Below are 26,932 nucleotides of genomic sequence, written 5' to 3'. Positions count from 1 at the left end.
GCCTAATTTGCCTAGTGAAAGAGCTGGCCCTGTCTGCTGAGCATATAGCTCTTTGAGGGACAAACATAAAGCCCTGGAGCCTTAGTCAGGCTGACCATAGGACCCCATGGCACTCAAATTTACTCCATTCGCTATTTATATCAGCTTGTGTGCATGACACAGACTGGCAGCTTCTCATATTGGGGAGACACAACAGGAAGACACTAAGAAGTCTTCTAAAATTTCCTTTTTTTCCTTCCCGAACTCATAAAATTCACATGCCTGAAATACCTTCCAAGTAAGTGAATGGATGGTGGCCACAGGAAGTGTAATTGAGGGAGCTGATGTTCATCATATTGAAATGGAAGTGACATTTCAGAGGTTTTTTGTGGGTTTTTTTTTTTAAAGGTAAGAATATAGCTCTTGGAGATCTGGCACTCCATTAAATTTGGGTTTACTAACCTTGCATAATTAGAATGATCTAATGTCTCTCGCTCACTTGCTCTGTCTCATACCTTGTTCAGCATTTGCACTGATGGTTTTGCTTTGTAAGATACAAGGGAATATGTGAAGCTGCTTTCTATGTCCCCCTTTTAAATCGATGTTGTCTACCCTGACTGTCAGATGTCCCTGGGGTATCAATCCGAGAACGGACTTACTGAACACCTGGTAGCTGAAATTAATGTGGACATAGTCTCTACAAATGCAGACTAAAGGGATGAACAAATCCAGCATCAAGAACAGTTCAAACCCAAATATTCTTTCATAGGGAAACTTACTACTGTGAAAAGACAGCTGAAGCTACAGTGTCTTCTAAAATGTATGGGCTCAGTATGTTGCCCTTGGCACTTTTATCTGCAGAAAACACTATTCACACTGCAACAAAGATTTAGGTGTGCTTAAGCTGCAGAAGTAACTTGATTTAAGCAACTGTTTGTAATCACCAGGTGCTAACAGCCACCACATCTCTGTGATAACAGTTCACTTAAATGAACACTCTTGTAATCAAACATTCAGTTATTTTCAAGTAACAAGAGAGTTCGATTTCCCTAGATAACTAAGTGTAATTTAAAATGGAACAGCTGGATATAGGCATGAACATTGACACTGAATTATATCCAGTATCTCTTCAGATTCTTTCTGAATTATACCCAGAATTTAACTTAGTTGGTCTTAAAGGTACCACTGGACTAAAACTTTGTTCTTTTGCCTCAGACCAACACAGCTAACCACCTGAATACCGTTTTAGAGGTATTTTTACACTGGCTTAAAAACCCACTTACATTACCTGATATAAACATTTTTTCCTCACACAACTTTGAAAACATCCCACCACCATTTCATTCCCTCTCCATTTTTTCAGTTCCTAAAAAAACCTGGTTTCTCCCACACTTTTTTTCGGGTGGGGGGACAAAACGTATTAGCTAAAAGGCTACACCTGGAATTTGAACAAAGTATTTCATGCTGATGTTCTCAGGAAAGCTGCCCACTGAGGCCCACCCTGAGAAGACAGATTTTGGCGGGCTTTTTAGTTTAAATTTGTTTTTCAGCATTTCTGTGTTTCAGTGCCAGTGGATGCCTGTGCTGGCAAAAGTTCCATCTCCCTAGGGAAGCCCAAGACCAGCCGCCAGTCACTGCCTTCCTTGGCATTTTCCCATTTGCACTCAAGAGCACTTTTTCCACCCCCAACTTGGGTGGCATTTTCAAAATCATTTTAGCAGTGTATGGATTTACCTTTTGAATTTCTGTAGTAGCCCATGTGTTCTCGTTTTTGTCAAAAGAGGCAATACTTCCTGTGGACAGTTCTTTGAAAAATAATGCACAGTCTTAGGCAGCTTTCAAAAACAAGCATTATCAGCTGCCAGAGTAAAATCAGTGTGATCAGCCATTATTCTTGCTATGGCATGGTGCAGTGAGTCGCTCACCTAATGCAAGTCAGGTAAAATATTTCAAATCAGAAGGAAGCCAATCAGAGTTCCTGCTCTACTGTGGAAAAAGCACACTAGTCAGTATAGAGCAGGGGTGGCCAAACTTGCTTAATGTAAGAGCCACATAGAATAAAAATCAGATGTTTGAGAGCCACAAGACATTAACATCAGATGTTTTAGAGCTGCAACACAGGAACGAAGATGGGGGAGGCAGGAGAGATGGAAAGAAAGCAACTTTAAATGCATTCTCCAAGCTGCTGACCAATAGGGCTGTGAGAGCCACACAATATGTGTCAAAGTGCCACATGTGGCTCTTGAGCCACAGTTTGGCCAACCCTGGTATAGAGGCACCTACTCCAAGTGGAAGCCTCAGGTGATGGGAGACTAATCTTTAATGCAACCATTTGGATTTTTTCAGCATTCAAAGTGGAATTTATTATATATTTTCACTATTTTTACTGTTTTCACTATTTTGTAATACATGTTTTTGAATCTAACATGGACAAAACTTTTGAATCTTGTGCAAAGTATTCAGCCATTCCAAAGTATCTTACAGCTGTATTGCATTAGGAATACAAAAGAAGCTGCCCAGTTTTCTATAAGACAATATAAATATCTAAACATTTACCAAGATACAGTGTAATAATATGCATACAATGCAAAGTGGTACTATGCATAATCCACTCTGAGTCTCTTTGAGAAAGGTAGACTATAAATAATGTAAATTAAATAATATATTTTCACAAAGAGCCATATTGTTTTTTCACATAAGTCTCAATATTACATTCTTGTTACAATAACATCTGTTTACTCTGCAGCAGGGCAATGCCCATCAGAGGGGTAATATCAGAGGTTATCTGGATCATCCTATTTCTCTTTGGCTCAGTGAAACAAGCAAAATCTGATACTAGTCTACTCTAGACCACTCCATGCTGTATAGCCACACCTGTTAATAAAAGAAGAGCCCTCTCAAGAAAGTAATGTGTATTAAATATCCTTAGGAGGAGGGACTGTTGTTTCAGTTAGGCAGTGTGATAAAACAAGTAATGTTTGTATACTTCTGGTGCTGGAGTGGGAAATAGTGATTTTCATATCACTTTAAAAGTGTCTACAGTTGACTGTAAGTATGTAATTAAGGAGTAGTAAAAGAAAACTGATTGTATTCTGTATAGTAAATAGCCTAGGAGAAATGGAGCAAATATGCAGGATATTTGTGTGAGGGAGTTCATTCAGTTCTCTAAAAGAGCAGAGAAAATTAAGAGTTTTAGACGCTTTCAGGAAATAGTTTGGTTAGATTTAAATTTGTATTACTTTTTGAGATTGTTATAGACAGATTCATATGATTTTATGATGAAGCAGCCTTATCTTATTTTCGGTTGACAATAAAACTCTAAGCTACATTTCCTGGAAGAGAGTGGTAATTTACATTGATTGATGGGGGGTAGGAAGAAATAGAATCAAGAAATAGATACCACTGTTTGATCATCCTGTCACTGCCTGTGTTTCTCTGTTGCACACTATTTTACAGACAGCTCTCATTTCAAGACTGGATGCCTCAAGTCCTTTGTCTATATTTTAGAAACAATTGGTCAAAAGCCCCCCTTGAGGAAATTCTTAATTTGTATTCAAAGTTCTGATTGGCCCAGGAAAGGAACTCCCAATGTAGAGGAAAACCCATTAATATAGGAACACCTTTATCGCAGTCTGTCATGATGTGACCAAGTTTGTCAGATTTCATCCCATTTCCTATGTCCAAACACAGTGGTTTCAAAGCATCGACCCGACTCTCCCATCTTGTTTGACTCAATGGCTTAACAGTTATGCCAGACACACGGCCTACAGCAAAAATAAAAAAGACATAGTAATCCAGACCACTATGTCTAGACACTTCGAAACTATTGAGATATCATCTGGTAGTATGATACTTTAATAAAGACCTTTGATGACACGAGCCTAAAAAATATCATCTGGAAATACTTCTTAAATTGAAGCTAAGGCATTTGCTGATGCTTTTTGTAAATTCAAGTTTGTGGTATCTCTTGTTACATGGTACAGCATCCTTTTTTAAATTAAACTTACAAGCAAGCTACTACAAAATAAGGAAGCTGATTTAAATTCAGCCACAAGCCAAGAATTACCTTGTAGGCTGTAGGTATGATGAGGGTTTTCAACAAGTTTTGATAGATGCTACTGAGACTGCAAAGAAGTTAGAAATACTACCAAACTTTGAGACTGAACAAGTTAGAAAAATGAGAAAGAAACAGCAGTTTAAGTATGATTCCCAAGAAGAGGTACTGCAAGATCCAAAGCAGCAATTCAAAGTTGGTTGTTGAAGAGAGATCCCAACAGTTACAACAATATCTATATATCTAGTTCCCCAACTGTGTCCCTTATATGTGGGTACTTATTTCCACAGATAGGGGGCACATGGAGGGTAAAGTGTTTTTTCTGCACACTTGGGGCACTCAAGTTATTATTATTATTATGCCCCATCCTGACTTGCGCCAGGCTCTGGGTGATGAACAACAAGAGGATACACATAAAATCAATAAAACCAGTTCATTTAAACAAATTGCAGCCCAATTAACATTCTTTATAATGTGAAGCTGTCCTTGAAGACAATTCAGACACATTATTGTCTGCTGCTTAGTTTCCAGGCCAAAAGGAAGACTAAGCTTTAAGACCCTTACAGTGTAATCCTAAACAGGGTTATTTACATTTAAACTCTTTTACTTCAGTGGGCACAGAAATGTGCAACTTTGCTTAGAATTGTACTGTTAAGAACCTGGGGCAGGATGTTTTCAGGTACAGTGTCTTCCTTATGAACTGCTGGTTTGAGATCTTTGGGTGTGGCCTCACTCTGTCAGGTTAAACTACCATCAGCCAACACAGCTTTCTCAGTATACTGTGCTTGCTTACATAGTCCTAGTTTGGTAACTTCTAGAGGGAAAGCCAGTTTTTCTTTATTCTTTATAGGGTTGCTGGGTCTGTGTTGGAAAATATCTGGAGACTTGGGGGTGGGTCCAGAGGAGGGTAGAAGCCTCAACATGGTGCAATACCATGTAGTCCATCCTCCAAACAGCTACTTTCCATAGGCAAGTTAAATAACTCCTTTGAGTCCAAACAGCATCCCTAGAGAATAACATGCAAAGAAAACCACGCTCTGCATTTAACACTGTGTCTTTGTTTCTTCTATACTAGTTCCTTGAACACCATTTTTGCTGTATAAACTTGATTTAAAGGTAGAGATGGAAACATGTAAATTCTTTGCACTGAGAACTTCTCTGCTTGTTTGTCCTGAAGTAAATGTTTAACTTATGCCATCAGGGGAAGTCTGGTATTTAGCATTCTTTCTTTCTTTTGTGTGTGTGAGTGTTTCTGAAACATAATGCTTTGTAATCTCTATTCACTGGACTGTTCTTTTGGAACACATTTCTTCTATGAACTGGAAATGCTGGTCAGAGTTTGTTGGAGAGCACATTTGCAGTAGACCTTATTTGCTGCTTGACAACTTCTGAATACATAATGTTAGAGAGAAGTTAGGCTTGCATGGCCCTCTATTCCAAGCAGGATTTCAGGGCTTTTAATAATTTGTGACAAGCAAAATTCAACTTTGCCGTTTCCATTGTATGAATACGCAGTGATGTGGAAAAACTACAATGTTGAATTTGTGCTGTGGTTAAAGACTGAGACGTTCTGACAGAGAACAAAGTCCTTGGCAGTTCTTGCTCCTGCTGGCTACCTGCTGATAAGTTTGTTTGGTAGCGTTGCCAGCTCCAGGTTGGGAAGCACCAAGAGATTTTGGAAATGAAGCCTGAGGAGGGTGAGGTTTGGGGATGGGATGGGAGAGACCTCTGCAGAATATAATACCATAGTGTTCACCTTTCAGAGTAGCCATTTTCTCCGGGTGAACTGATCTCTGATGCCTGGAGATCAGTTGTAGTGATAGGCAGAGCTTTTTTTGTGGCATGAACTCCTTTGCATATTAGGCCACACATCCATGATGTAGCCAGTCCTCCTGAAGATTACAGCAGGCCCGGTACTAAGAGCCCTGTAAGCTCTTGTAGGATTGGCTACATCAGGGGTGTGTGTCCTAATATGCAAAGGAAGTCCTATTACAAAACAAACCCTGATAGTAGGAGATCTTCAGCCACCACCTGGAGGTTGGGAACATTACTTTTGCTAACATTCCCTCTTCCCCTGTAGAGGGTAGTCATTTGGGATATGTTAATTCTGATCATTTCTACATTTTAAATCGTTAAAAACTATCTAGATTAAGTCATGTACAGTGAAGAAGAATTTTGCTTTCTTTGACCATCTAAAGGCTTTATTTCCTGGTGAACTGTAAACATGCTAGTCTATAATTCAAGTCCTGTAATCATGCTACTGCTCCAAGTACATCTCTTACATAACATTTGAGGTTAAAACATTTATTGTAGAATACATTTGATTTAAAAAGACACCTATGAAGGAAGTAAGCAAATGCGATCAAACACACAAATGAAATGTTTGATTGAAATTAAGTGACGTTATTTTGAGTCCAGTTGCACCTTTAAGACAAAGTTTTATTTGGTTTTATTTTATTTGGTTGCAAGTCCAATTCAAGAAATATCTGGGAACTTTGGGGGTGGAGCCAGGAGACATTGGGGTGGAGCCAAGATCAAGGCTGTGACAAGCATAATTGAACTCCAAAGGGAGTTCTGGCCATCACATTTAAAGGGACGGCACACCTTTTCAATTCCTTCCTTCCATAGGAAATAATGGATAGGGGCTCATAGAATTGGACCCCCTGGTCCATTCTTTTTGAAACTTGGGCGGTATTTTGGGGAGAGGGACTAGATGCTATACTGAAAATTTGGTGCTTCTACCAAACCCCCCCCCCCCCCCCAGAGCCCCAGATACCCGCAGATCAATTCTCCATGATTTTCTATGGGAATAAATCTCCACAGGGAATAATAGAGTTCCCAGCAGACATTTCCCTCCCCTCCCCCTGCTTTCTGATGACCCTGAAGCAGGGGGAGGGTCTCCAAACTGGGGGTTCCCCTGCCCCCACCTGGGGACTGGCAACCCTAGTTTTATTCAAGGCGTGAGCTTTCTAGTGTGCACACACATTTCCTCAGACACATTGGAATAGATATTAACAGTGTGTGTATGATCTGAAGAGAAACAGAGTATAGTTCATATATAGTGTGGCGGAACCGGCCCGATTCTGCCTTCAGACCCGGTCCCGTCAGCTCCCTATGGAGTCGCCAACTCCTGGAGGGAGCTATTTCTCCTCCTGCCCCTTGGGCTCGCTGCCACCACCTGCTCAGTCCCGGGGTTCAGATTGAGAGGAACAGGACTCCCAATCCCCCTTTCCAGCTGTGAGGCTAGGCCTCCAGGTCCTCTGCCACCCTGCACTTGGGTTTCACAGAGACCTCAGCGCTTCTTTGGGGCACCCCTGGAGGATTGGCACCTTATCCAACTGCATGCCTTCCCCCTCTTCACCTGGGCCCCCCCCTCTCAACACAGCGTGGTCTAAAGCGGTCTGGGGATCTATGTGGTACAGAGTTTGACTGCCAGCATTTAAAACAGAAAAACTATTTATTTAAAAGAGAAAAATATAGGGAAAGAAAAACAAAACAAAAACAGTTGCATTTAAAAAGTTAGCACAGCACAGCACACACACACAGCAAACAGCCTGACAAACAAAATGTGTTATAAACGCGTCCTGCTGGCCCTGATCTAAACTTGCCCTGTCTTGTGAATTACTTACTTAGTCTGCCTGCCTGGGGGCCCCCCAGGCAGGAGCCTCCATTGCTCACCACATGCTTGCTCGAGCCCCAGTTCAAATCTGCCTTCTCTTCCTGCCTAACAGGAACAACAGCACTTCCTGCCTCTCTAGGAGATTTTCCCCCTAGCGTTGTTGGTTTGGCTCTGGAAGGGAGGGGGGGAGTGAGGGGAAGGCTACAAAGCCGGCTGAGGGATTTACTGATCCCTGCCAAATGAAGCACCACCACTGACTAAAATGGCGTTTCTCCACACTTCCCCCTCCTTAAATTCTGAGCCGGAGGGGTTGCCTCCTACAGAGGTGACCCCGTAGCAGAATCCAAACAAACAAGGAGAAACCCGTTAACCAAAATATTACACAAACATTCAGGTATTTCTCCAATAATACACCAAGTCTCACAACTTCGGTGTCCATGCCCTTTCTGGACAAGTCGCATTGCTGCATTCGGAAGGAATGTCCAGTCTTTAAGATGTACTCCTCCATCTCCCAGGACCACCTCTGGAGTTTGGTGCTCTCCCTTCGTTGCTGCTGTTGCTGGGGTGAGTGGTCCATCAAAGGCGGGAATCCCTGGCCCCACATATGAGGTTGGAAACTGCCCAGTTCCCACACAGTTGCTTCTTCTTTATCCCTCATTGGTGGAATGTTCCCTCTGTCCACTCTGTCCTCCCAGAAAACTACCTCTGGAGCTCCAAACAATTGCTGTCCCAGCTTCTTTTTGTCTCCTTCCTTCCTACCTATATGCAACCCCATGGACCTCGCAGAGAATGGCTGTGGCATATTCACCTGCACCACTTTAACTGCCTTTCCCGTCTTCTCCATAGCCACCACATAAGTAGCCTCGTCTAGATCCTCCACAATCACATGGGGTCCCTCCCATTCCACTTTCCGTTCACCAGTATGAAGTGGCAGGACATCCATCACCCTAGCCCCTGTCTCAACTTCTGAGAACTCCACTTTCTGGTCCCTTGCCACCTCACACAGTGGATCCAGCCTAGGGTCACCTCAGACAGGAACATTTCTGTCTCCCCCAGACTTCCTATCATCTGTTCCTTCAAGCCACCCCTAGTCCCACTGTTTATAGAACACTCAGCCAAAGTTTGATCTGGGTTCTCCGCCCCCTCAGTTGTTTCTCAGTGTCAGCCAACTGAGCTCCTTCCTGCCTGGAAGGTTCCACAGCATCCTGCTGCCCTTGTGGAAATTGGCACCCCTCTTCCCATTGGGCACACCCTCCTGCAGGGTTTGAGACAGACTGGTCCTCCCCCTCCCTCGTTGGTGGTGAGGTGGCTTCCCTAAAGTTGCCTTCCTCCCCCCACCTTCCTCTGAGGGTTTGGCTTGGGTTCTCAGTCCCCTCGGTTGGTTTTTCAGCACTACCAAACTGACCCCCTTCCTGCCTGGAAGGTCCCACAGCTTCCCAGGATTCCTGTCTGCCCTGCTTCAAGACGACCTGTTTTGAGAGCGTCTCGGACGATCCCACTTCCTGATCCACAGCTACTTGGTGAACCGGTTCCACCCTAAGGCTGCTCCGGACCCCCTCCTGGAACCGCTCCCGTTCCCCCAAGCCTTCAGCTATGTGCTCCTCTGAGCCCACATTAGCCTTGCTGCTCTCAGAACCTCCTGTGAAATCTCCACTCTCCACCTCGGTCTCTTCAGCTTGCACATCCTTTACGCTAGACAGGTTCCCTTCCTCGCTAGGAACATCTACAGCCTCTTGCTGCACTTGGGGAAAGCTACACCCCTCTTCCCCTTGAGGACACCCTCCTCCAGGGCTTGAGACAGGCTGGTCCTCCCCCTCCTGGGTGACTGCCCTCTCTTCGTCCTCAGTAACCTGGGCTATTTCCCCCTCCCTGGTTGGTGGTGAGGTGGCTTCCTTAAAGTTGCCTTCCTCCTCCCACTTTCCTCTGAGGGTTTGGCTGCGGGTTACAGCATTGATAGAGTACTGGCCAACCAACAAATCCCGGCCCAATAACACTGGAACTGTTTGTTCCTTCATTACCCCACATTCAGAATAGGATTTACCTTCTTGTGGAGCCAAACCCCTGAACTGCTTTCGGGAGTGGTCTGGCCCCAGTTTAAACCTTTTAAATACAGTGGCTTTATAGGCCGCAAAAGTTATCCCCCCATCTTCCATAGGCATGCTGTGATAGATGGCTGAGAGTTCTCCAGTCAGGATGCTACAGAGGTAAGACATATAGTCTTCCTCTGCAATCCCCCACTGTTTGGCTGCCCTCTCAAAGTTGGAGAGGTATATGGAGGGGTCTTCTCCCTCTTGGTACACTGCAAAGTCCTTGGGGGTGACTTGGATCTCTTTGCTTAGTTCAGCTTCCATACGTAGCACCTCAAGCTCATGGCGACGTTGCTCTTCCTGCTCCCGTCTGTGGATTTCAGCTTTCTCTCTTTCTTCCTGTCTGCGGATCTCAGCTCGTCTCAGCTCTCTCTCTCTTTGTCTTTCCTCTCTCTCTCTTTCCTCCTCTCTGCGGAGCTCAGCTTTCTCTCTTTCCTCCTCTCTGCGGATCTCAGCTTGTCTTTCCTCTCTCTCTCGTTCCTCCTGTCTGCGCTCTTGGTACGCCTTGGTACGTATTCTTGCCAGTTCCAACTGTAGCTGCAAGATTAATTCTGACTGGGTGGGGGCCACTTTTGCAAGTGCCCCTGCATGCTGATGATACTCCAAAAGGAGGTCTTTCATATCTACTACAGTCATGTTGTCACACTCCAGCTTGTGCTTTGCACACTCTTCCTGGAGCTGTGGCTTTGTCATCTTCAGGATTTCCCGCATCTTAGCACGCTCCATCCTAACTAACTAAACTTTCCCTATTCCAGTTGACCCGAAAATAAAACAAAACCGCTGTTGCTTCCTCTGGGTGCTTGCACGTATCAAAAAAACAAAAATGCCTGGCCAATCAAGTTCTCTGTTTGTTCTTATCCCACCGCTGCCGCCAAGTGTGGCGGAACCGGCCCGATTCTGCCTTCAGACCCGGTCCCGTCAGCTCCCTATGGAGTCGCCAACTCCTGGAGGGAGCTATTTCTCCTCCTGCCCCTTGGGCTCGCTGCCACCACCTGCTCAGTCCCGGGGTTCAGATTGAGAGGAACAGGACTCCCAATCCCCCTTTCCAGCTGTGAGGCTAGGCCTCCAGGTCCTCTGCCACCCTGCACTTGGGTTTCACAGAGACCTCAGCGCTTCTTTGGGGCACCCCTGGAGGATTGGCACCTTATCCAACTGCATGCCTTCCCCCTCTTCACCTGGGGCCCCCCCTCTCAACACAGCGTGGTCTAAAGCGGTCTGGGGATCTATGTGGTACAGAGTTTGACTGCCAGCATTTAAAACAGAAAAACTATTTATTTAAAAGAGAAAAATATAGGGAAAGAAAAACAAAACAAAAACAGTTGCATTTAAAAAGTTAGCACAGCACAGCACACACACAGCAAACAGTCTGACAAACAAAATGTGTTATAAACGCGTCCTGCTGGCCCTGATCTAAACTTGCCCTGTCTTGTGAATTACTTACTTAGTCTGCCTGCCTGGGGGCCCCCCAGGCAGGAGCCTCCATTGCTCACCACATGCTTGCTCGAGCCCCAGTTCAAATCTGCCTTCTCTTCCTGCCTAACACATGCAAGGAACAACAGCACTTCCTGCCTCTCTAGGAGATTTCCCCCCTAGCGTTGTTGGTTTGGCTCTGGAAGGGAGGGGGGGAGTGAGGGGAAGGCTACAAAGCCGGCTGAGGGATTTACTGATCCCTGCCAAATGAAGCACCACCACTGACTAAAATGGCGTTTCTCCACATATAGAGACAGATATCTCTCTATAAGTGAGGAATAAATTAGCATACAACTTAATGAAATGTTTTGACACATGCAAAGGTCATTCACTTATTTAGAGAAATCTGCCTATATATATATAAGGGTTGCCAGGTCAGTGTTGGAAATACCTGGAGACTTTGGGGGTGGATCTAGGAGAGGGCAGGGTTTAGGGAGGGGAGGAGCTTCAGCATAGTAAAATGCCATAGAGTCCATCCTTCAAATCAGCCATTTTCTCCAGAGGAGCTGATCTCTGCCATCTGGAGATCAGTTGTACAAGGAAGAGATCTCTAGGCCCCACCTGGAGGCTGGCAACCCTAATATATATGAACTATTAACTCCATTGCAGTGTATCAGAGGAAGTGTACATGCACACGAAATCTCACACTTTGAATAAAACTTTGTTGCTGTTAGTCTCAAAATTTGTTCTACTGGTTCAAACCAACATGGCTGCACCCTTGAATTTAAGTGAGATTATGAGATTGTTACTATTGATGATACTGCAAGAAAAATATAATTAGCTTTAGTGAGTGCCAAGTCACTTGTGGTATGAATATGCTATCCTGTAACAAGGAAACAAAAAGGATCAAAAAATGGAGAAAATAAGCAGTAGTATGGAAGATTGGAGGTTTGGAAATGGAGCTCATTTTCATTTCCATACACATTTATCATTAGTGAAACACTCCATCCACGGCTTTTTTTGAGCAGGAATGCACAGGAACACAGTCCTGGCTGGCTTGGCATGAGGGGGTGTGGCCTAATATGTAAATGAGTTCCTGTTGGGCTTTTTCTACAAAAAAGCCCTGACTCCATCTAATTGCTTATCATGTGTAAAGTTTTTTTTAAAAAAAATTATTACTTCTTCCATCATTATCATTTGCATTGGTTAACCAGTATTTAAATGCTTTTCTCTTTTAATAGATGCTAGTTGCATGCTAATCCACTTCTGAAACTCATTTGTAGTGTAGAATTCTTTCTTCTTCCCTCTGTCCTTAATTGAAGCATACTCTTTCAGAGTAAGAGAACTGATCTTTTACAAGTCTACGCAATGAAACTGCAGTCATGGTGCCTTGGCAAAAATAATGTTTTATTAATTTGCTTTCAGGATAGATTAAGAACTTTTGTTAAATTCTAGAGTTTATTCCAAGCCACATCAAGGTTTGTAAAGCTGTCACTATTATGGTAAAGCAGGTCTGGCAGGAATAAACAATACTAGAGCAATATGGTAATGAGCAGCCCATTAGAAAAGTGCATGAAAATGTCTTAACAGCAAGAAAGGAGCAAATGCATACTGAAGGTGACCATCATCATATTAATGACAAGGATTGTTTTTAACTTAGTAGTATCCAAACTATTTGTCAAATGGACAAGCATCAAATTACCTAAAAACTGAATATCTAGGATTATCCACCCCTAGGGTTGCCAATCCCCAGGTGGGGGCAGGGGATCCCCCAGTTTGGAGGCCCTTCCCCCCGCTTCAGGGTCATCAGAAAGCGGGGGGGGGGAGTGTCTGCTGGGCACTCCATTATTGCTTATGGAGACCCATCCCCATAGGGTATAATGGAAAATTGATTTGTGGGTATCTGGGGCTCCGGGGGAGGCTGTTTTTTGAAGTAGTGGCACAAAATTTTCAGCATAGCATCTGATGCCTCTCCTCAAAATATCCTCCAAGTTTCAAAAGGATCGGACCAGGGGGTCCAATTCTATGAGCCCCCAAAGAAGGTGCCCCTATCCTTCATTATTTCCTATGGAAGGAAGGCATTTAAAAAGGTGTGCAGTCCCTTTAAATGTGATGGCCAGAACTCCCTTTGGAGTTCAATTGTGCTTGTCACAACCTTGCTCCTGGCTAGCCCCACCCCCAATGTCTCCTGTCTCCACCCCCAAAGTCTCCTGGCTGCACCCCCAAAGCCCCCAAATATTTCTTGAATTGGACTTGGCAACCCTATTCCCCCCCCCCCCCCCCAGTTTCTGAAAACAAGCTGAAATAGAAGGGGAAAAATAAGCCACGAACATTTTTTTTCACATTACTCTTTCTGGGTGGCTCACCAGTATGGTATAGAATAAAGAACATAAACAAAAGGAAGAGAGGACAGAAATTTTTTTTCTTAGCAAAGCTTTTGTGTGTTATTATATATATTTTATTTATTAGTGCTTTTTTGTTATTGTAGAGATGATGCAGCCTTTCTTTCATTTCTTGCTGAATCCCCATAAGGAGAACAAAGGACTACAGTGCAGTGTAACCAGATGCACAGGCACTTGTGAGGATTTTTGTATGCACCATAGCTCAACAGCAGAGCATATGCTATGCTTTTAGGACATCCACTATTCAGTCCTCAGCATTTAGAAGTAGAACTGAGAAGGGCCTCTGCCTGGCACCTTCAGGAGCCATCCCCAAAGTTCCTGGGATTAGACACTACTGGCATAGATGGAATAACAGTCTGAATCTGTTTAAGGCAGCTTAATATAACAGCCCCCACTCCCATGTCACAAAAGAGTTTCCAACTTGACCCAGGAGAACTGAGGTACCACAGTCCCTTGCATAGGGTTGCCAAGTCCAATTCAAGAAATATCTGGGGATTTGGGGGTGGAGCCAGGAGACTTTGGGGGCAGAGCCAGGAGACACTGGGGGCGGAGCCAGGAACAAGGGTGTGACAAGCATAATTGAACTCCAAGAGAGTTCTGGCCATCACATTTAAAGGGACAGCACACCTTTTTAAATGTCTTCCTTCCATAGGAAATAATGAAGGATAGGGGCACCTTCTTTTGGGGCTCATAGAATTCGACCCCCTGGTCCAATCGTTTTGAAACTTGGGGGGTACTTTGGGAAGAGGCACTAGATACTATATTGAAAATTTGGTGCCTCTACCTCAAAACAGCTCCTCCAGAGCCCCCCAAACCTCCAGAACAATTCCCCATTATACCCTATGAGAATCGATCACATAGGAGATAATGAAGACATTTTCCTTTCTCCCCCCCCCCCCTTTCTGGCCAGTCTGAAGCAGCGGATCAGCCTCTCAACTCACCATTTGCTGCCAGCTTCTTCACAGAAACACACACAGACACACCATCCTAAATGGAAGCCTTTCAAGTCAAGCCTCTGGAGGTGCAAAGGCACATGGTCCTTTGCAGGCGGGGCTCCCTTTCTCCCCCCCTCTCCCACCAGCCAGCTGATTGGGACCGGAAGCAGCCTTGGAAAACTGAAGAAAGGCTGCTGCGATCGGGGCTGGGTGGGAAGGGCAGGGCAAGGAAAAGTTGCTGAGATCGGGGCTGGGTGGGAAGGGCCGCCATTCCCCCCCGCTTTCCAGAGTTTTGGATAGCGGGAGAAGAAGGCTTCAAATCAGGGGTCACCAGGCAAAGTGGGGGATTTGGGAAGCCTACCCTTGCAAAAGCTTGCCAAGTTTATTTTAAATGGGCTTGCAAAGCTTATGTTAAGGCCCATTCTTTTTTTAGAGAGGAAGAAATCTTTCAGTAAAAATATTGTAATGAATCTACCCTTTATACAGCGTTTCCTTCACTTGGTTGTGGCTCCCAGCTTCATTATTATACAAGTTATCTTCATTATAAACTTCAAAGGGCACCTTTAGAGTGTGGTTATTATTTAAACTGAAGCCTTTGAGAAATATGATGCAACCAGTAGTCCCAAACTAGGTGAAAGTGGCACTGGCGTCACTACTGTATAAAGGGACATTGTTCTCTGTTACATCCTGGGACATGGTTGTCACATGTTAAGCCTGGCAGAAGTCTGCAACTCTCTTTTTAATTTGTTCTATGTCATTTTTCGCTTTCAAGTTGCCTAACAAGCAGCTCATTTGTTGCATCTGTTAAGCAGAGGGGGGAATAGGATTGCCAGTTCTGTGTTGGAAAATACTTGCAGACTTTATGGGTGAATCCAGCAGAGGGTGGGGTTGGGAGGGGAGGGGCCTTAGCATGATGCAATGCCATAGAGTTCACCCTTCAAAGCAGGGGAGCTGGTCTCTGCCACCTGGAGATCTTATAAAAGCCGGAAATCTCCAGGCCCCACCTGGAGGCTGGGAACCCTAGGGGAGAAAGTTCCTAATTAATACTTTTCTTAAAATGATCCTATTTAGTGGCTTCATAGTAACACCTAGGGCTTTTCTTGTAGAAAAAGCCCAGCAGGAACTCAACATTGTTTTGCACTGGGGTCTTTGTGGGGAAAGCCCATCAGGAACATATTTGCATATTAGGCCACACTCCCTGATGCTAAACCAGCCAGAACTGCGTTCCTGTGTGTTCCTGCTCAAAAAGCCATATTCTCCAAAATTAAGATAATCTGAGACCCACTGATGTCAGTGCAGAAGTGATAAGGAAATTCAGTGAGCCTTAAAGGTACTTAATGCTGGCTGGATGTGAAGCATGTGCTATGAGACCAGTCCTGCTATAATGAACAATGACCTTTCTATTTCCAATTTTATTCATTATATATTCAGAGTAGACTTTTTAAAGCTTATCCTTAGCTTTTCTCTTTATAGAATATGATGAAATAATAGTTTTCACCCTTCCCCCTCCCTTCATCTTTTAGCTGACCTGAACAATGTAAGATTCTCAGCCTACAGAACTGCCATGAAGCTCCGAAGACTTCAGAAAGCCCTCTGTTGTGAGTAATCATACAATCTTCATTTTTGTATATGTGTACTTAAAATATGGTAGGGTTAATTCACTGTTGCTAAAGTCAGCCTGTCCTTCATTTGTCCTACTCATTCACATGCAAGTGCAGTGGATTCAAAGAAACACCAGTGGAGTGAAGCTAGTGGAACAGAATTTCTTCATCTTCCTTCCTGCTGCCCACTGAACCTCCCCCATTCTGTTTTTGGGGATCAAGGCTCCTCAAGAAGTGAGAGGTAGTAAAAATAACCTCCCAGCCTCTGCCAATGGAAGTGCTAAATACTAGGGAGTGCCAGCGTTATACACATTCCATATTTCTGAGCAATGAGATTTCAAAGACCAAGGAGAGGTGTGTCTGGAGAAGAGAGTACTGGAGACTTATGCCATCTCTTAGTATTTTGTGCACAGGAAGAGGCAAAGAGACACTTACAGGGCCGCAGATCTTCTGCCCTTGTAGGGCAGGTTGATCCTATGCTCAAGATGCTTAAGCAACTTCAAAGCAGAATCTGTCTTATAGAGCCTTAAAGATGGATTTGTGGAGGACAGGTCTATCAGTGGCTTCTAGCCATGGAGACTAAAGGGAACCTCCATGTTCAGAGGCAGTCAGCCTCTAAATCCCAGTGCCAGGAGGCAACATCAGGGGACAGCCTCAGCCTGTTGCGGGCCCTCTGGAGGAACTGGTTGGTATCTGTGTGAGACAGGACTAGATAGACCACTGGTCTGAACCCCCAGGGCTCTTCTTATGTTCTTACATTCTCTGCCTCTCCAGCATCAGAATTGTCCTTTCTTTCACATATACAGCTCCTCACTCCCTTCAGCTAATAGTAGGTTACCTTCCCCAAATTCTTATGGGCTGCTCGAATAGAGTCAATAAAGGCTGTTAAGAGGGATATCTGCCATTGTTAAGACACTGATAGGCTATGCTGGCCACAAACATCAGAGACCAAGCCAGCAACAGTGCAGTGTTTGTGAATAGAATTTGTTCTTGGAAGAACTGTCCATCATTCCTACTCTAAAAAATAAGAAATTTACTCATTCCTATTACGTTCAAAAATAGACGGGGAGAGTTTTTAAAAGGAAAGTGCTAGTGGAACTGTCCTGTCAATTTCAAATGGGTGGTTTTATAGGAAAATCAATGCAATTATATTCTATATTGTATTGAATTTTTTAAGTTTAAACATTTTTGAGTCTATATTTTCAATTCATAGAGAGTGGGCATAAAAAGCAATTTGGAATTTCTATAAGAGTTAATCTAGAGATGCTATCTGCACACAAAGATGAGGTGACAGTCCTCCTTGCCTTCGGAGATTATATGTGTTCAAGTAATTTCCTGTCTACCTCCTAACACAAACCCTTTTCATGCAGCAATTGTAAGCATTTTTCATTCATGTTACCTTTTCCCCAAGGATGTCCCTGAGTCAGATGAAGAGGTGTGTTCTGAAGTTACAGACTTTCCAGGCATTTGCAGACCCAAAGAAGATCAGGGCTCCAGAGAGAGGGCTTGAAACATCCCAGGTGGTGCTATTTGCCCATTCAGGAAGCATAGTGTGTAGCTCATCAGTACATGTGCAGCCCCTAAGAGGGCAAATAGTGCCTCTAAGTCTGTTTCATGCTAGAAAAATTATGTTTGGGGATGGTCTAAGCCCCCTCTTTCCATGCACTATGGCCCTGTTCCAGACCAGGGGACTTCAAAACATGGCTTTCCACATTTATTTGTTCACTTAAAATATACCACAGCTTTCTCCCCCATAGGGACTCAAAGCAGCTTACATCTTCCTTCTTCCTTCCATTTTATGCTCACAACAACCCTATTAAATAGGTTAGTCTGAGAGTTTGTGAGTGGCCCAAGTCACCCAACAAGCTTTTAATGCAGAATGGGAATTTGTCTCCCCAGATACTAGTCTAACACTTTAACCACTACACCAGAGTGACCTGGGAAAGCATAACGTAGTTACGTCCTGTTTGTACACTGGATTCAATGGCCAGGACAGCAGGATTTTATCTGCTGTTGCAGACATTCATGTATTCAACCATGTATTCAAAGTCTGCATTTTGCCAGGTTCCTGATTGCATGGACAGTATGAGTTTGCATGCTACATATGCACAGGTCTTAGTCTCATATCTGTATAAACATGAGGTAAGTCAGAAACAGCAATTACAATCTGTCTTCTCATCTCCATGTACTGACTGAACAGATAAAGTTAAGCAAATCTATTTTACTTTACATTATTATATGCCAAGTTTAGCCTGATCTTGTCAGATTTCAGAAGCTAAGCAGTGTTGGCTCAGGTTAATATTTGGGTGAGAGACTACCCAAGAAGTCCATGGTTGCTATGCAGAGTCACGCAATGCCAAACAACCTTTGAATGTCTCTTGCCTTGGTCACTTTAAATGCCAACTCCAAGCCACGGCATGGCTTTGCACCATGGCAAATGAACTCCAAAGTCATTTTAAGGGACTTCAGTCCTTTTAAATGCCTTCTCCAAGCTGAGAGTTGACTCTGAAGGCATTTAAAGGGACTGTGAGCCTCTTAAATGCCCTGTAACTGCAGTTATCCAGTGACCCAACCCCCCCCCCCAAATATTTCAAGGATTTGGGGGGGGGGGGCAGCCATTTTCATATAGTCAAATCACTAGCCCCTCAGTGATCAGCTGAGAAAATACCTGATAAATTTCAATAAGGTATTTATCAAGGGGTTTTTGGCTCAGTTTATACCAAGCACACATCCTTATGCAGAAGTTCTTGCTCCAGTAGAAGGTCTACTGGCAGAAGAGGGAGACAGAAGAGAAGCGTAAAAATTTTGTCCATGGAGATCCTGCTGCCAGTATCAATGTGTTGCTGTTGGAGGGGAAAGTGGCAGAAGATTAGCTCCTCTGAATATCTTGCGCTCATCATAAGATCCAACCAAGTTGCTTCAGACAATTCTGTAGTTTTTTCTTACAGCATCTGTTTTTTTCCTGACAGCCACATAAAAATTGTTGAAACGAGACAAATTTCTGGGTTTGAAGCTCTACTCTAAATTAGATTTAAAAAAAAAAAATTGAACCAGCTGAAACATACGTAGATTTATCTTTGCCTTTTCCTATATTTACAGTGTCTTTCTTATAAACCATTGTGCTGCAATCTTATTTGTGCATATATACTTTGGAGACAATTTAAATACCACAGTTGTTTACCTGTTTGTTCTGGGGAACAAACATAGCTGTGCTTGTCTTACTAGCATCAGAGGTTATGGGAAGGGGGGGGGGGGAAACAAAGGTGCTCGTGCTTTCTATTTATTTATGTCCAGGTGGACAGTGTCAGGCAGCTTAAAAATAGAAGAAAAAACATGGATGCACTGATTATTGCATCTAAGTGAACATGTGAAAATTCTTCAGTCTATAAAAATGCTTCTCAAGAAAACTCTGTTGGGTGTGTGTGTGTGTGTGTTAATGCCACTCCTCTTTCTACCAATCTTGGGGACTTTATGACACTGTCTATCTTTACTTAAAGGTTTATTCAAGGGAATGTTTTGTAGTTCAGGATGTTTTTACAAGCACTTGTGCTAAATACCTAAGCACATTCTTCATCCCTGCTTCAAAGGAAGTTGTTTGGGATGACTAGTTAACCATAGTTCACTCTTTCAAGGCATTATATTTGCCCCTCCCCCCCAATTCTCTTTTACAGCACTATTTTAAACCAGATTTAATTGTACAGCATTGTTGCTAATAAATTCATTTAGCATGGTCACTTTTAAACTTGACTTAATATAGCGTAAGGAAGAAAGGGACAAAATTCTCTGGAATCCTGAATACTATAAAATAGAATACATGTTTTACCTGAGATTAAGCCGCAATGTCATCTCTGCTAACTGGAGTTTTAAGACCTATTGTATTGCATCCAGGCAACTTTTTGATTCAATATCACCCAATTCCTCTTATTGCAGTGCTCATGCCATATGGTTTTTGTATATGCAGGTCCCTTTTACAGTTTCCATCTGCAGGTGCAGCCTGGAGATCTACTGCAATCACAGCTGGTGATAGATGACAGAGATCAGTTCCCCCAGAGAAAATGGCTATTTTGGAGGAGATTTAATGACATTATATGAGGGTTGTTAGCTGATGGCTAGGACCTAGTGGGAAATGGGATGTTTCCTCTAAGCTGTGGAGTCTTGTGAGCAAAAATTCTACTTTGTGAGCTACTGGCATTAAAGTTGTGAGCTACCACATAAATTAGTTTGCTCTAGGGCCATTTTTCCTAAGCTGAGGCTAAAATATGTGAGCGGGAGGCTAAAAAATTGATAGCTAGCTCACACTAACTCAGCTTATAGGAAACACTGGATGGGAGATATGCCAGTGTCATGCATGATATGATGTCACTTCCAGGAAAAACCAGATGTGATGTCTAATTTCTCTAGGTATCTCAGAAAACCATAGAATATAAGAACCAGCAATTCTTACAATGGTCTCCCACTGAATTTCCAGCAATTCCTGGAGTGATATGACATCACTTCTGAATTTTCCTCAGAAGTGATAAAATACTGTGCATGATGCTAGTGATTTAAAAAAAAAAATTCTTCTGCTACCCAAGGAGCAGTGATGGGAAGAAAAGGTTGTAGCAGGGTCTGGCAACCCTGCATTATACTCTTCTGAATTCCCTACTCTCCCCAAACCCTGAAGAAATTTCCCAACGTCTCTACCTACCCATGACCCTCAACATAGCCTTTTTTGGATGGTTAAATGGAATCCCATCATTTTTCAGCAGAGGAGAAACTGGTTGGATTGAGCTAATTGAATACAGTATAACGTGCTCTCGAATTAGGATTAAATTTATTCAAATTAGTTCTTTTTATTTCGTATTAGAACTAAAGACTGTTCCTTCTTGGATAATATAACCATATAGGGAAAGTATGTAAAAGCAGAATTACAGCACATTATGAAGAATGTCCATTGGGTTGCAACTGCTTTTAATTCACCAATTTTACTGATTTTATATGTATCTTTGTTGTACATCGCCTAGAGTTTAGCATTGGCTGGGATGAGGCAATTCATAAATTTAAAATTAATAATAATAATTGTTTAGATCAGGGGTGGCTCTTTCTGTGGCTCTTCCACACATATTGTGTGGCTCTTGAAGCCCCCACCACCCCATCAACTGGCTTGGACAAAACATTTGTCTCTTTCAATCCATTCTCCAAGCCAAGCCAGTCAGCAGTTTGGAGAATCCTTTTAAAGTTAAAGTTGCTTTATCTCCACCTTCATCTCCCTCCTCCATCTATTCCTTCCTTCCAGTTTGGTGTAGTGGTTAAGTGCATGGATTCTTATCTGGGAGAACTGGGTTTGATTCCCCACTCCTCAACTTGCAGCTGCTGGAATGGCCTTGGGTTAGCCATAGCTCTCGCAGAGTTGTCCTTGAAAGGGCAGCTTCTGTGAGAGCTCTTTCAGCCCCACCTACCTCACAGGATGTTTGTCGTGGGGGAGGAAGGTAAAGGAGATTGTGAGCCACTCTGAGATTCAGAGCGGAGGGCAGGATATAAATCCAATATCATTATCTATCTATCTTCCTTCCTGCTCTTAAGCATCTGATGTTTATTTTGTGTGGCTCTTATGTTAAGCAAGTTTGACCACTCCTGATTTAATAGTTGTATTAGACTTACTCACCTGGGAATTGGGTTCAAATTGGTGGCTCAGTGGTAGAGCATCTGCTTGGTAAGCAGAAAGTTCTCCAGGTTCAATCCTCAGCATCTCCAACTAAAAAGGGTCCAGGCAAATAGGTGTGAAAAACCTCAGCTTGAGACCCTGGAGAGCCGCTGCCAGTATGAGTAGACAATACTGACTTTGATGGACCGAGGGTCTGATTCAGTATAAGGCAGCTTCATATGTTCATCCTTCTAGAACTGTGGAGCTCACAGGTGGACTTGTTTCCCTTATTTTTGTGACAGCCTAACCTAATGCAACCTGAGCTACTTGAAAGACAGGCGGAGTATAAACACTGCAAATAAATCTCATGGATAGCTTTATTGCTGTTTATATACATGTGCTGGAAAGCTGCAGCTGATTCACAGTTAAATAGATAGGTACTCACAATAAGATGTGTGTACACCTAGTATGTAGTGAACCTTGCATTTCCCTACACTACATTATCATGAAAACATTGTATCTGAAAAAGATACTTCTAGAATAGTAGTCTCTTGTGCATTCTATATTCCTGTTTTTCTCCTCCTTTTTGTGGACAAAAAATTAATATGATACTCAATAGAATAGGTGAAAAGTAAATGTTTTCCATGAGTAGTGTTATTTATTGTTTGTTTAGAGTTTTTCTGGGGGTTTTTTTTATCAGTATTTTAAAGTTCTGTTTTCAATCTGTTCTACTTTCTCACCACCCACATCACGTACTGGGATTCTATTCATTTTATTACATTATTGTTTCAGTTGAAATGTATTTTTTTAAAAAATGGAATGTGTTGCATTTTATAAATGTTGTAAGCCATTTTGGGGACTCAGGTGGAAACAAAAGAGGAAAAGGAAGGCATAGCACTATATACATAGTAATGGCCTGGATTCGGATAGGAAAGGAAGGCACACACAAAAAAAGAAAATACTTGTAATTGTTGGAGCTAATGGCTATGACTTATGATTCACTTGCATGAACGTAATGGAATTCTATACATAGTTAGAAATTTATGTACACCTATGTAGATGGTCAGTGAACATACAAATGGACCCATGGCCCACTGGCTCCCTTTTTGACCCTCACATTCACAGTCTGTACTGTGTTCTCAAGTCAGGTGGCTACATGTACAGAAATAGGTTGCCATTAGGGTTGCCAGGTCCAGCTCAAGAAATATCTGGGGACTTTGGGAGTGGAGCATGGAGACTTTCCCATTCCCTTAAAAAAACCCAAGTATGTTACACCTCAACTAACTTTTTATTGGGGAATATTAATATTTCTTAGCTCAAAATGGTGAGTCTACAAGAGGTGAGGTGAGCCAGTATCTCTGTCTATGTTTACGGAGATAGACCACTGAAAATCCTTTGGTTAATAATGGATTTTATGATAGGTATAGGTTTTCAAATAGTTACATCCAAATCAAACAATTTCAAGCATACAAGAGGAATACAGTGGTTAGCTGAATAAGTATGGATGGGGTAGGTGATACAATACCTAGATCTTGCAGAGTAGGCTCAGTCAGAGGAAACACAAGGCCTCTGGAGGAAGATTTCTCTTGAGAAGAAGGGGGGGTGAGAGTAGGAAGGGATGGAGGAAGGAGAGGATGGAGGAATTCCCTATCTCCTTCTTTCCTTCTCCCCCCCCCTCAATCCTGACAGGGGCGATTGCCTGTTTTCTAGGGTAAATTATGTCACATCAAGCAATTCAACTACCCAATGAGGAAGCAGAGTGTCACACCAATGGAAAATCAGAGTGTCATATGTGGAATATCCAATCAGAGATCATTGTGTCATAAATCCATACCCCAATAGAGGAATTTTAATTACACTAGCCAAATGACTTTTTATTGGCCCTGTTTTTCCAAACTGATTTATTTGAAGCTCCCCAAAAGTGATAGATTTCTCCCTTAATGTCAAACATGGATAGGCATCCATCAAGTGTTCAGGAGATTGGTTGACTTTGATAGCCTTTAGCAATAAGAAAAATAGAAACTTTGTTAAAAGTCAGATTCCCTGACAGAAATGTGAGAGCGGTTTACAGGTATACCACACATTCACAACAAGATGGCCACTTAACCTTTAGCCTTTGTGTTTCTGCTGTCTTGCCCTAAAGAATAACAGAACACATATATACAAGTCATTTATTTGTGTTGCAGGAGTCCTGGTAACCCTTATTTTTTTATGTTTTGATAACAGGACTTAAAAGGTTGCCAAAAGAAGTGAATGAACTTTTACAGCTCTGCCCACCATGTGTCCCTCTCTGGGCCTGGAATTCTTCATTTCCAGGAGCAGCAAGATGGATGCTTCTTAGCTGTTCAGCATTGACCACTATGTCTGTTCAGCCTGTGAACCAGACTTGACATCATTCCAGCCTGCCTGGGGCCTAGAAGGAACTGGATTTTTCTCCCTTATGCACAAGAAAGACCATTCCAATTCAAATGGGCATTGCTGTGTCATGTTAATATTCTAGGGTTACATTGCAATATCACATTCCAGGGGTGCATGGCTTGGGAATCAGCACAGGGTTGTCTTTCTGGATATCAAGTAAATAAAAATACAGCAGTGCAGTTCCCCTGAATACAGTCTTCATTTTCTCATCCTCTTTTTTTTTTTTTTTGCCTTCATAGGGTTCCCCTGCAGCTGCACTTCCACTAAATGAAAGTGTAGTTTGTCATACCCTCATAAGACCCTTGCTATTACCATTTCCAAGCATTTCCAAACATAACTTTATTAAGGGACACACACACTCACTCACAAAGCAACCAAAATAAACAGTTTGTGAGCCCACACTTTTGTGTGAGCAATGTACTCACAGAAGTTGCTGAACGTAACAATCTGCTGTATTTCAACAAACTTCTTCAGGCTAACACAGGAAAATGAAAGGAATAGAGCAGTCTAGGGGTAGAGTTTTCCTCCATCCCATAACCAGGTTCTAGTTAACTCTTTATTATCCATTTTACTATACAAATGGTTTCTGAAACAATGCAAAACAAACAGACTCTACTGTTTTCCTTTCTCACAGGCTTCCCACACTCCACTGGGAAGAACCACATGGCTCTTCCTGTGTGCCCCCACCACTATGCAGCTTTCCTCCTGCTGAGATTTAAAGGTGTACACACATTCCAAAACACAGTTTTCAAGCTTCTTCTAAACCTGCTGATATTTAAAGGCACATCTTGGCTGTTGGGGCAGGACTGGCTGACAGCAGGGAGGAGCTTGCAAAACTGGGGGATCTCTAGCCCAGACCTGGGGACTGGCAAGCCTAGTTGCCATGCAACTAGACCCTTGAATATGCAAAACATGGGGCAATGGGCCTTTTGCCCGCTCCAAACAGCTGTTTGAACCCTTGATGACTAGATGCTGTCTGGAGTTCACCTCTGCTCTCCTGGACTTAGAATCATAGAGTTGGAAGGGCCCTCCAGTGTCATCTAGCCCAACCCCCACAATACAGGAAATCTACAAATACCTCCCCCACACCCCCAGTTACCCCTGCTCCATGCCCAGAAGATGGCGCAAAAAACCTGCACACAAAACAACCCTCCAGGATTGCTGGCCTGGAGAAAGTTGCTTCCTGACCCCAAAGTGGTGATCAGCATTTGCTTGGGCATGTGTATTGCCCAAGAGGTGTTGGGCCATGCTTCACCCTGGGTGGTGGGATAACAAGGAGCCACTCCTTCTGAGGGCCTCCTCAAGAGAGTGTGATTTTGTGATAAGCATGAAGTTAGCAGAGACACCTGTCCTCACTTTCATCCCAAAGAGGCAGCTCCCACACAGCTGGCAAAAAGAGAGAAATAGGAGACATGACTAGAGAAGGAAATAGGAGGCATGTTGAAGCCAACCTGGGTCTTATTGCCTTGGGAGAGGAGTGGAGATTTTCCCATTAGCAAGAGCGGGGCTCTTCCTCGCAGTTGGGAAAGAAGTAGTTTCTCAAGTGATATCGCTTGCTACAGTGAGTCAAGGACTGACTCTGAGATAGGGTGGCCATAATATCTGCAGGCCAGCCAGGGACACCTTGAGGGGAGAAGGAAACAGGAAGTGACGTCACTTCCGGTGACGTCACTTCCGGTGATGTCATGCCACCGCCGGAAACAGGAAGCGACATCATTTCCTGTGACATCATTCCCCCCCCCACCTGCCGGAAACAGGAAGTGACATCACTTCCTGTGACATCATTTTCCCCGCGCCACCTGCCGGAAACAGGAAGTGACATCACTTCCGGTGACGGCACTTCCGGTGATGTCATGCCACCGCCGGAAACAGGAAGCGACATCACTTCCTGTGACATTGTTTCCCCCGCACCACCTGCCGGAAACAGGAAGTGGCATCATTTCCCCCGCGCCACCTGCCGGAAACAGGAAGTGACATCACTTCCGGTGACGTCACTTCCGACAATGTCATGCCACCGCCGGAAACAGGAAGTGACATCACTTCCGGTGACATCATTCCCCCCCGCACCACCTGCCGGAAACAGGAAGTGACATCATTTTCCCCGCGCCACCTGCCGGAAACAGGAAGTGACATCACTTCCAGTGACGTCACTTCTGGTGATGTCATGCCACCGCCGGAAACAGGAAGTGGCATCACTTCCTGTGACATCATTTCCCCCGCGCCACCTGCCGGAAACAGGAAGTGACATCACTTCCTGTGACATCATTTCCCCCACACCACCTGCAGGAAACAGGAAGTGACGTCACTTCCGGTGACGTCACTTCCAGTGATGTCATGCCACCGCCGGAAACAGGAAGCGACATCACTTCCTGTGACATCCCCAAATACCCCCAAATACCACCGCCGGAAACACCAAGATTATTTATAGAGAGGGAAAGGGGGAAATAAAGTTAAATAAAACTCTTTTTTTACTTTTTTCAAAGTGAGAAGACTAGAGAGAACGGGTTCCACGCTGAGAAGCCAGTCAGATTCCAGTGAGATTCCAGTGAGACTGTGCTGCATAATGCAGCCTATTTATTTTTTCCTGTTTGCTCTGTTGGCTCTATCTGCGCCACCTTCATCACTTTCAGGGTGTGGATCCCCCAGTGGGGTGGTCTCCCGACTTCCTCCGCCAGCTGTTTCTGATAGCCCTGCGCCCCCTCTTTCATTTGATATGTGTCCCGTGTGGGTGCCACCCTCCCGCCGGGAGATGCCGCAAAATGAGCCCCCTTGAGGCTTATGGCGGCAGGGCTTGGGGGAAGCGA

At 43.7% G+C, this 26,932-nt stretch overlaps 1 protein-coding gene across 4 annotated transcripts in view; it reads left to right on the top strand.

The window, feature by feature from the left end:
• DMD (dystrophin) overlaps positions 1 to 26,932 on the top strand; it is a 1,885,017-nt gene that overhangs the window by 1,767,550 nt on the left and 90,535 nt on the right. For all 4 annotated transcript variants that reach the window (XM_060234097.1, XM_060234096.1, XM_060234099.1 and 1 more), the window contains one exon: positions 16,010 to 16,084. In XM_060234097.1, coding sequence (XP_060090080.1) covers positions 16,010 to 16,084 — 75 coding nt within the window. The remainder of the gene's footprint in view (positions 1 to 16,009; positions 16,085 to 26,932) is intronic.

This window comes from Heteronotia binoei, chromosome 3, assembly GCF_032191835.1.
Source record: "Heteronotia binoei isolate CCM8104 ecotype False Entrance Well chromosome 3, APGP_CSIRO_Hbin_v1, whole genome shotgun sequence".
Taxonomy (NCBI): Eukaryota; Metazoa; Chordata; class Lepidosauria; order Squamata; family Gekkonidae; genus Heteronotia; species Heteronotia binoei.
Note: the sequence above shows the minus strand (reverse complement) of the source record. Positions and strands in the feature narration are given on the sequence as shown.